General features: G+C 38.4%; 1 protein-coding gene across 3 annotated transcripts in view; it reads left to right on the forward strand.

The window, feature by feature from the left end:
* The window catches only part of LOC145478248 (SMC5-SMC6 complex localization factor protein 2-like), an 11,813-nt gene extending 679 nt beyond the window's left edge, over nucleotides 1-11,134 (forward strand). The window contains exons 1-11 of one of the 3 annotated variants that reach the window (XM_081456194.1): nucleotides 1-347; nucleotides 1,383-1,426; nucleotides 1,899-3,224; nucleotides 3,903-4,027; nucleotides 4,557-4,811; nucleotides 5,135-5,569; nucleotides 6,122-6,343; nucleotides 8,207-8,335; nucleotides 9,362-9,448; nucleotides 10,125-10,196; nucleotides 10,530-11,134. The exon at nucleotides 1-347 is cut by the window's left edge and continues 679 nt beyond it. In XM_081456194.1, coding sequence (XP_081312320.1) covers nucleotides 310-347; nucleotides 1,383-1,426; nucleotides 1,899-3,224; nucleotides 3,903-4,027; nucleotides 4,557-4,811; nucleotides 5,135-5,569; nucleotides 6,122-6,343; nucleotides 8,207-8,335; nucleotides 9,362-9,448; nucleotides 10,125-10,196; nucleotides 10,530-10,688 — 2,892 coding nt within the window. In that variant the 5' untranslated portion in view covers nucleotides 1-309 and the 3' untranslated portion in view covers nucleotides 10,689-11,134. Of the gene's footprint in view, nucleotides 1,427-1,898; nucleotides 3,225-3,902; nucleotides 4,028-4,556; nucleotides 4,812-5,134; nucleotides 5,570-6,121; nucleotides 6,344-8,206; nucleotides 8,336-9,361; nucleotides 9,449-10,124; nucleotides 10,197-10,529 lie in introns of all 3 variants that reach the window. The other 2 variants (XM_081456195.1, XM_081456193.1) reach the window with 2 other exon arrangements.
* Nucleotides 11,135-11,172: the final 38 nt, after the last annotated feature.

Raw genomic sequence — 11,172 nt, forward strand, 5'->3', positions numbered from 1 at the left:
TAATATTGATGAAGCTTGTTCAGTCAAGATGGGTGGATATTGGCCTCGTTCTTTTTTTTGCGAGTTTATGGACCTCGACTCCATCTCGGTCCATAAACACGCAAAAAAAGAACTTGGTCAATATCCAGCCATCTTGAACTCAAACTTGGTCAATAAAACGGTCAATAACCCATATTTGTGCAATCACTCATTAGGTCAGCGTTATCACCATCTACGCAAGCGCACCGCGCGCCAAATTCGGCGCGTTTCAAAATAACAAGATGGCGGCAAAGTGCTTTTAAAGTTGCCTTCGTCGACTCTTCGTCGAAAATGAAAAGAAAGCAGCCGTCTGCGAACAAAGCGAAAGGGTACGTGACAACGTAATTTTTTTGCATTCTTCGAGCGGTGTTTGTTCTGAGAAAGTAGTTGTGAACCTAATATATGGTGCTCGAGTACAAAACTTCACGTTTGCTCCTCGATCGAGGGCTCAGTACACTTACTATCGGCTTGTGGCGTTTTAAAGAATTGATAAGCTATATTTTATCAAGGTGAAAATGAAAATTTGCTCCAGCGTAGCATATTGTTTTTACAATAGTGGGCTTTAGTTTAGGCCTTCAGACAACGTGCAGTCAGCAGAAGGTGAAAATCTGCAGAGTGTTTTTATTACTTGTAAACAACCAGCAAAACAAACCAAGGGACCTCTGTTCTATCCTATTGTATACTTCAAATATAATAACAGTACAGCGAATCAAAGAAGAATAACTGCTTAACCTTAATGATACCCCTAGCCAGTTCCAGGCTCTTGGTTTCTGGAGGCGAGTGAAAGGAGAACAACGCAATGAGTGCAGTTGTAGCAATGTACCAGTCATTTGAAACCCCCACCCCTCCATTGGGGCATACCTGGGGTATTTACAGTAAGTGAAATGCAGTGAAAGCCCTGTCTTGCGGGCAAAAAGTTTGGAGTGAGCTCCCCTGCCCTCTAAACATCAAGCACAATTCATTGAATAGATTACCACTGAAGTCAAGGTGGCTCTGAAGAAGCATGATATTAAGTGATTGAAATAATACCTTCTTCATCAGTTGTTCAGCCTCCGTGTGTTTTGCGACCATGTCTTCTAAAAAGGTTGCAAACCACTAGTGAAATCCCCTCCAAACCCCGCTCAGACCCCGCATTGTATAGTGAAGGCATGAAAAAAGGTGCATTCCCCGACTACTGGGGAACCTAAATCGAGTGAAAAAAAATTTAAAAGCCCCAGTTTGCCCTGGGTATATCCGAATGGGGGTTGGGGGGAAGGGTTCAAATGACCGGTGCATAACACAATGGTAACATAATACATGCAGTATCTAATTAGTCTTTTACCGGTATTTATATGTACTGAGAAGACAGTTTGTTTCTTCCTTAGAAATCAACAAATTACAAAATTTTTCAAGAGTTTGATACCTCAAGGTAAATTATTCCATAATGATGACGCTGAAGTCTGTTGTCTGGATATGAAATCTACATTTAATACCTCTGTCAATTATAGTCATCCCTATGTTTTGTCGGGGCTTACTTTGTATTCAGTAATACAAGTCATGTAGATAGTGCTACAACTCAATTGTAAGCACAGACTTTGAAAAAGAGAGAAAAATTCCATAAAACTGTATAATAAACTGTACAGTATAATATTTATTTTATACTGAAACAAAAAAAGTTATTTTCATTGAGTCATGAGCTACGTGTACCTTTAAAATCTCCAACTAACAAGAAGAGATATGAAGCAACCAGGAGGAGTGACAATAGTTTGCTGCCAATAAAATGGAATTGAATTACATGTACAGTGCATGTACTGCCTTATGAAGACTTACACCTAGATCAGCTCACTATGTGCCATCAGCTTTTGTTACTTACTTTTACTTGTTTTTCTTTAATATTTTAGGATCAAGAAAAAGTTGCAACTCTATGAACAACTTTTCAAAACAGGAATCAACAAAGGAAACTGAATTCAGGACACCAATTTTAGAGAAACTTCAAATCGCAAAGAGCAGTTCTGGTTCTGAGGACAGTAGCACAATGCTGAGCTTAGACAGCAGTGCTCCACATGTGAATAATCATGCAGCATTATCACCAGGGGAGTCCTCCATGTTTGAAGACAAAAGCCCTATGGTTAGCTTGAATAGAAGATCAGTCAAAAGGGGTCCAACAGCAGAAACCAGTGCCATGGACTGTGATGAAACCTTCCACTCAACATGTGAAGAAGTTGACACCACATATTATTCATTTGAAGGAAGTCCTACAGATTCTTGCAACAGTGACTCACACAGTGAAAGTGAAAACCAAAGCGAATTAATAGTTTCAACTGAAATCTCATTAACCAAGGAATCAGGCACACATAACAATGTTAGTCAGAAGTCAAAAACTGAAGATTCAAGCACTGGTGAAAGTATCAGATGCAATGACCTTGAAGAGGAACAAGATTTTGGTGTTGTTTTGAGTGCCGGAAAATGTACCGAGGACTGTGATATCGCACCATCAGCAGGCTCATTAACAAAGGAAGTTGAGTTGCAGGGTTGTTTAGAGTCAAACACTGAAAATTTGAATACAGATACATGTAATAAAAGCGGTTTTGATGATCTCTTAAAAACAGGACATGATGGTGTTTGTGATGACTTTCAGGAAGGAGAATATGGCAAGGACAGTGACCAGGTCAACAAGCCATTAGATGATCCACAATTCAATGAAACTGCAAATGATTGTGACTTGTCAGATGAGTCTGGTTCTTGTGATGCTAAGGATGGAGAGCAAGAGAGCAGTTGTGACGATCTCAAAGAAGAAGACAGTGGTGAAGAAAGTGACCAGATCAGCAAGCCATTTAATGATGCACACTTTCAGGAGGACTTAAATGATGGGGCTTTCCCCGATGGTTCAGATTCTTCAGATGAGGACCTTTTAACACCGCCAAGATTTCTCTCCGAAAAGGCAAAAATGAAACCAGATATCCGTACTCCAGAAAAGGGAATAGCACCGGCCTATGCAACCCCATCCCCTGTTATTGGGAATGTTACTGCCAAAGAAGAGAAGAGCATCAAATATAAACTTTCCTTTGACAAGTTAATTGCTGAAAAGGCCAAGCACAGGGAAAGAGATGCTGAGCTTGCTGAAATGGAAGCAGAATTACAGAGAGGGATAGAAAATGGAGGCATTGTTCAAATGCAAGTACCAAGCACCTTCAGTGATATTGAATCAGAGGAAGAACTAACAGATGGTAAGCTTGGCAAGAGTGCATTACCAAGAGATTCACTAGACGTATCTGGGCAGTGCAATTCCCCTAAAATCTAGTGTAAAGTTGTTTTAGTTTTTTCATCTAGAAATGAAATTTTAAATTAATTTTGTTCTTACATGTATTTATCTGTATTTGATTGCTTGTAATACTGACAGTACTTTTGGTACCAATTTTATTAGACACTAACAGATGTGAAAATATTCATACATGTAGTGGAAAAGTCATCTTCTGTTGTAGTTTTGTGTTGAAGTGCTTTGTCATGAGTGTATCACATATTAAGCCTAGTACCTGCAAGTAGATATCTCAAAACAATAACCCTCTCTAAATTGTACAAACGTCACACTAAACACCACTCTAAACTGTGACACCTTATAACTGACTCCTCCCTCTCTGAATTGGTCATGTAGTACCCTGAAATGGACATCTTTAGCTGGAGTCACACCATTTATTTCCGATGTTAACATTAGCTCTCTCTAAAGTGACCATCAGTTAACCTCTTTACAAAGCATAGCTTGAAACAAATACAAAGACAAGTTACTGATTTAAATTAACTTATAATTTATGGATTAACGTTATTGAAATGCAGTAGTTACTTGCCAGTACTAGGGGTATGCTCCCTTGAGGAAATAACTTGCAGTTATTTATGTCCTTTGAATTCAGATGGGCGTGACCTGAGAGACTGCACCTTGCCGCAGGATATCAAAAGGTTCCTTGGAGAGGTGCCTGACTTTTCTGAAGAACTACCAGGGGAGGACATTTTCCCAATGTTTCATCCCTATGTTACGGTAAGTTTCTGATGTTTTTATGACGGGTGTGTTAGGGATGTTCATGTAGCGAGGGACTTGCTCAGTAATTTCACTGGCTGAAAGACAGCTGTACTGGCTTAAATTACACTTGGAAACAAAGACTTATTTAAATATTATCTACATCGCATAGAGTCAGACTGTTTAGGTTCTATTCTTAAAATTCATTGAAATCTGAAGCATTCAACAACTCCAAAAATTTCTCCAAATGCACCAAGCAAGATAAAGGATAGAGACTTGTCTGAGAGATTGAGCAAAATCTTATGCAATTTCCAACCCAATGTGTGTTGGGACTGATCTTGCTGGAAAATAGATTTCAGTTATTGCTCAAGTTATTACAAACTTCAAAGACCCCTTGAACATCAGTTCACCTGTATAATAATTATTATTCATTTTGTGTAATGATGACAGTGTTTGTGTGTAGTACAGAACATGTGATACATGGATTGTTTGAAGTTGGTCTTTAACTTGAACATCACTTGTCTCCTTTCTTGTTGTACGCGGAATTTAGTCACAGGATTTTCCTTGTCTGTCAATGGTTCCTCAACCAGAAGGTGACACTTTTGAGGCCAAGCTGATGTTGGCATCAGATAGTAACCTTCAGGAGTTGCTCTGTGGGGGTTGGATACTGCAGCACTACTTGGACAAGCCTTGCCCTCCAGAGGTTGCCGAATGGCTGTTTCAGATCATGTGCCATCATAGAGATCAGCATATTATAAGTTCATCTTTTCAAGTCCTTTGGGTTATGCTTGAGGCAGCTACAGAGGTAAGATAGTGCTAGAGGCAAGATAAGCTACAGTGTATAGATTTGTTGAACTATTTCTTGACATGATTATTTTCACTCCAGACGTCTCCTTGTTGACACTTCTGTTATACTCTTACAAGAACTATTTTTACAAGGTACATGTATGACCGAATATAAACGGAAAATAAATAATAAGTTTAGGCTACAGATGCTAAATAATGGAAAGGGAATCAGGGGAGTAAACCATATTACCTTATTACGAGTAATAAGCAGGAACAACAGAAAACCAAGATCCTAAAATGTGCATCATGGTGGTATCATCTTGCTAGTACTTTTTATTGCAGAACAGAGAGGATATTCCGCAACACTCCAGAGGAACATCATGGGTTCCTAGTATCAAAAAACTCCTAAAAGAGTTGCTGTCATGTGGTGCCACGGTACCCAGACTTTATCCTGGAGATGTGGTGGATCAATTAAATGTAAAGGACATTTTGTCAAGTGAGAATTCCTCAGAAGAAATCAAGATGGAAGAAGAAACAGTCAATGGTGGAACCCAGTCTGAATGTTTCCCTGTTGTAAATATAATGCACCTTGTACAGTTTCTTACTCACTGCCTTCAGAAGTGTCCTCTATCATACACAGTTCAGGACTTAAGGAACCTCATGGTGCTGATGTGTCGGATAGCATTGGACTTAAGACTTCAAAGTATTGTGTTTGATATTGAGATGTGCATTGCAGCATTGCTGAACTGTTTTGGAGCGACACAGTGGCCTGAAGAGGTACAGAGTTTTGGCCGATCTCTTGGGATGTTAACACATGTATTAATCTGAAAGATTTGGAGGAAGGGATTTATACTTGTACAGATTACACCAGTTGGGAGGATTCTATTCAAGAGGCAGTCTGCCTAAGTGACCATTAAAGTGACCATAATTATTATTGTTGCTGACATCTTTGTAATCCAAATCAAAGTTTGAGTGAGTGAGACAAAATAGGTTGATGCTTTCACTCAAACAGGTGTAGACACACAACACCTGATTCCTAGCAGAGGAGTATTACAAAGTCATTAATAACAGCCGTTTTATTGTGGACTTAATTTTAACAACACATCTTCATGAAAAAGTTGCAGTAAAATTATACAAATGTATTAAAGTTACTTTCAAGCACTGGCAACAACTTTATTGACATGAGTGGACCCACCATCTTGGCAAGGAAGAGCAATTGAAACAGTGCATGCTCACGGACTTAAATTAATTCTCTGGGGGGAAAGCATTATATACCTGTAGAGGCTGCCCACGCAAAAAATTAATTGATCTTTTATGTTGGAATGCCAGGTAAAAGAGCTGTGTAGTATTGTGGCAAAACTGAGCACACAGCACCGGAATCTTCTGTATCTTGTTCAAATTCAGCCACCTTCAACCTATGGCATTGAACTTCAACGTCGTCTTAGTCTGACACTTGTTCATTGGTTAATACTTAAGTTTGGGAAAGAAGAACAGACTGGAAAGAGATTTGTAGATGAGAGATGCAATGTCACAGTTCCAGATACCATGGAGGTGAGATGGGATCTACAATAATATTCTATCCTTCACACAGTATATTTGTAGCAGTTTAAATATTTTAGGTCGGGATAATTTTAAACTAGGTCAATTTTTGAGTTATTTTTTTTGTAAAAAAAAATACCTCTTAGTTGGCGCGTCGGGTATGTTATGGACAGGTCAATGGATGAGTGAGTGAGTGAGTGAGTGAGAGATGTATGTATGTCACACCAATCAGATTGGATCTACTATAAACAGCCAATCAAATTTCTTGTTGTAAAGGTAAATGGTATGTGGGAAGATTTGATCCCGATAGAGTTCAGAACGGCCATATTTATTCTTCTATAAAAGAGGAGGAAGTATTCATATATTGGGTTTACTTCAACATTTTCTGTGGGTTAGCCTGAGGATTTTAGTTATGAACGAGATGAGCCTTGAGGTTTGAAACAGAGCGTGAGTTAGTAGTATGCAAATTGAACGAGATATTTTCATTTTTAGTTACAACGGTAACTTGATACTTTTGTTTTTCACAAGGAGTAAATTCAATTAGAGGTCACGAATCGTCGCTTGTAGTTCTAAGGACATGTTTTAGAGGAGACGAGACTATTTAGATTTGAAAGAGTTCTAACATTTACAATAGTAAGTGCAGGTAACGGTTGTTTTGTTCTTGTTGGATGCAAATATAACGAGATATTTTTATTTTTTAGTCACAAAGGGTAATTTGACACTCTTGTTTTTCATAAGGGAGTAAATTCAATCAGAGCTGACGAATCGTAACCACTCTTTCCCATGAGATGTTTGCTATCTTTAGTTACAAATGGTAACTTAACACTTTTGTTTTTTATATGGGAGTAAATTCAATTAGAGCTGACAAGTTATCAACTATTGTTTCTAAGATGTTAAACAAAAAAGAAGCTTTCATTTCTGGACGTTTTTTACATCTCTGCAGTAGCAGTTTAATAGTTTTACTTGATGACATTCATTTCAGTCCGATATTTTTAAAGGTAGAAAGTATGAAAACTGCTCAAATGTTCCTTGAAGCCTGCATGGCACCAAGTTAAAGTGCAATTTAATTAAATCAGATTTTCAACATGTCAGAGAGGTTTTTTTTCTCTTTCTTTCTGTTTTTGGTGAAGTGGTGTTGTGTTGTGTTGTGTAAAAAGAGTAAACTTACGACTCGTATAAAGTGCAAAAAGGTCTCTTATTTAACTTGAGTATTTTTGAGCAAAAATTCCTCTTGGGGGTTGGAAGGGCTTTGTGATCAGTGAATGAGGGAGTTATACATGTGCGTGTGTCACACCAATCACAGTGTGGGTTGTATCAAAGAACGAATCAAATTGCCTGTTAGAAATAAGATGGTATCTACATTAATCTGGAGATGTGTCAGATTACTGTAGTTTGTTCAGTCAAACATTTCATGGCTTACTATTTAGCTATCTTACCATGACCGATGTAACATTGCATGTACATCATAAATTCTCAGTTTCTTTCTTGCTGTACATCGCAACCGAAAAAACTTGTCAAATTAACCAAATCATTATTGTAAACAGCTCCATGAATGCTCCTATCTCCTACACTTCACACAAAAAAATAACTCTTGCACGCCTTGCGTGCCTATGTTTGTCCAAGGGAAAGGGGTAGTTGGGTCTGAAATGGGCTATTAAATTTTAGGGCAATTTTTAGTTTTCTGTGGGGCCGACACTTTCTTCAGAGGTGACATTAGTTATCTCACAATTTTGAGTCAACACCGGTACATATAGTTGGTCAGGGTTACTCTCCTAATACCAGTGACTTGGGTTCAATCCTAAGGTTGAACTACAGGTAAATTCCCCACACTCGTTACAACAGCATATTGATTTTTTTTTTTCCATTTTTATGCAGGTTTCAAAGTTGGTAGAACTTGTAACAATGATCAGACCAGGAGAGGAGTCAGACTATTTTCTGTTGCACACAATAATCTCATTTGTGGGCCTTGCAGTTGGAAGTGAAGACCTGCCATCTAGAGAAAGGGTAAGAATTATTATTAAACAGTCCAAGAGCAGGTTAACATTGATTTTGTTGTGTATGCACAAGAAATTCGTGAGTCAGTGGGTGGATATGGAACAGGTGCATCTGTGGAACTTCAGTGGAACATGTGTGACTATCCTTTCAAAATTGGATTATTCTGCCATCTAAACATGATTCAGACCCACATTACCAATAAGGGGCAAACAAAACCAACAGTCATTCTTACCAGCCCCCTAAAAATTCTTACCAGCACAATCACAGTCATACCTCTCTACAGTAGCCACCTTTGTGACAGATGAAAGTGGCTGTTATGGGGAGGTAGAGGTGTAGTATGACACCTGTATTTTTTTTTGGGGGGGGGGGGGATGGGCAACATTTTTATATTAAAAAAAAATACTTAGTGTAGCATTGAAATACTTAATTAAACACATTTAAAATATATCAAGAAAATAGAAACCATACAGAAACAGACATCAACGACGCACGTTACGGGAGCTTTTACAATATAAAATGGGGTTTACACCTTTCATCAGTTGTTGATTAACTGGCTGTTGTGGAAAGATTATTTTGGTAGTTTAGAACACGCTTTTGTGGCCATCTTCATCGTGGAGAGGTGCCTGTTGTAGAGAGGTTAAAATAAGAGAAAATGTATGGATTGTCCGCCGGGATGAAAACAAAAAACAAAAAAAAAACTGGCAGTTGTAGAAAGTTGGCAGTTGTAGGGAGGTGGCTGTTAGTGGCAGTTTGACTATAATTAATTTTAAAATTTCTTTGTGTCTTTACGAGCATTGTTAAGGCTTTTCTGCACCAAGAATTATAGGTCAATTTTACAGTAATGAGTTACAACCTTTTTCAGTCGACTTTTCCGAGCAAGCCTCCTTAGCTGACACCCAGTTGGACACCTCTCTAGCTGGAGCAGCATGTTATTATGTGGACCAATACTGGGGGGAGGAGAAACTCTGTGCTCTTGCAGAATTCCCTGTGTACATTTTTTGGCAACTGACTATTTTTTTCTCCACTCTGTGTCAGGCACCTCTTGAAATGCTGACCAATAAGCTGAGAACATTGAATGGAGAAATCAAGGACCCAAGGGCTGCTTTCATGAACAGAACAAAGGTGTGTTAAAATAAATAGTGACAGTTGCTCTATAAACATTGCCATTCAAAGTTTCAGTTTGTTTCTTAACTGCTGAAGTCCTATAAGAGGGACTGAACTTAAGTACACAGGCAGATCAGATTTTGCAGAAATTGTTTCCCTTCCCCCAGCATTCCCCATGGGATCTGATGTTGCTTGTATCTGTCTTGTACTGGAGGAACATGCACTGCCAAACATCTTCCTTAAATAAAATCCTGGATCAGGCCCTGTTATCAGAAAAAAAAAATTACTAATTAAGGCAACTGTAAAGAAAATAAAATTTATGAGTGTAGAAGGTGGCCTGTACATGGTTAAACTCTTTCTGGTGTCATTGTGATGTGTTCTCGGATAAGGCACTTTACGAACAAAAAGCTAGGGCAACCCAGCAAAACACTGGGGATAGCCTACAGTGTTAAGAGAAACTTGCTATCCATGTTATTTGTTTTTATTTCTAAAATGTTTGATCCAGAAGCATGTTATCCAGAGTGAGTAATGTAGCACTGTATGCCTGGACCCAGTCACTTAATCCTTCCAAATCAAAGTTAGGCTCAGAAAGCGTGCTTCCAATAAGAACAGGGACATTTTACATGGCAATATGATAAGTTTGTGATGTTTTCTGCAACTGCATGTATACAGTTTTGTTGTTGGTGTTCTCTAGGTCAAAGACCTCTTGGTAAGGACAATACTCAGGCTGGATTACATGATTCGCTGTATCAAGCCATCTAGAGAGGTAAACAAATGAAACAAATTAACACAACATTTACACATGTACCAGTACTTTGATGTGCATTATGCTGTATAGGGTGGTCCTGGATGAAATCCAAAAGTCCCTAACCATGAAATCCTGAGTGCCCAGCACTTAAGCTCATGTATATGAAAAAAGGCAAAAGGTAGTCGCCTCTGGTTGTGCTGTAAAATCTAGAGAGATGAACCCCACCTAGCACGTAACTTACACTTGATCCTACTCTACAAGAATCATGACTGTTAAATCACAGACACTTTGTTGTATATTAACCTATACAACATTCAGTCAACTTTTGGTGCAATATTTTGTATTTGACAGCATCACATAACCAGTTACTTTGAGCATTCCAGCTCTGACTATCAGGTCGAGCTGCTGAAGGAAAATGTGGAAGAGGGCTTAGAAGAAGAATTTCCTGGTAATGAAGAGGAGGAAACCATGGCAGGAACACAAGAAATGGATTGCAGCACTGTAAGATGAAAGCTGCAATGAAAACACCGACAACTGTAGGGCATGCTTGATCATCAACGCTGAATTTTTGTTGGTGCAATGCCCTCACAGGGCCTCACTCTAAGCACAGGACAAAAGCTCTTATTTTTCACATAATCTCATCACTGGGAATCACCAAACCATAGCTTGCTCAAGCAAATTGTAAGCACATAGAGAATAAATTTTTTTGTAGCTGTCGTTTATGCTTACTTGTATGTGGTCTGTATGCCACACATGTCTAAAAATGTAAAAAGAATGGGTGTTGGACTCTTAGGTGTTTTGTTGAGAAGTGTAACAGATTGGCTTTTCTCTCTCTCTCATTTGCACCTCTTTAAACCTTTCTCTCATACAGCTTGATAAAAAATTAATGATAGTTGACCCCAGCAGGTTGTGATGAAAATATAGAGTAAAGGATATAATTCAATAAATTTATTTTTATTATAGATTATTTTTATTATTTCTTATATCTCAGAGA

This window comes from Orbicella franksi, chromosome 2, assembly GCF_964199315.1.
Source record: "Orbicella franksi chromosome 2, jaOrbFran1.1, whole genome shotgun sequence".
NCBI classification, from domain to species: domain Eukaryota; kingdom Metazoa; phylum Cnidaria; class Anthozoa; order Scleractinia; family Merulinidae; genus Orbicella; species Orbicella franksi.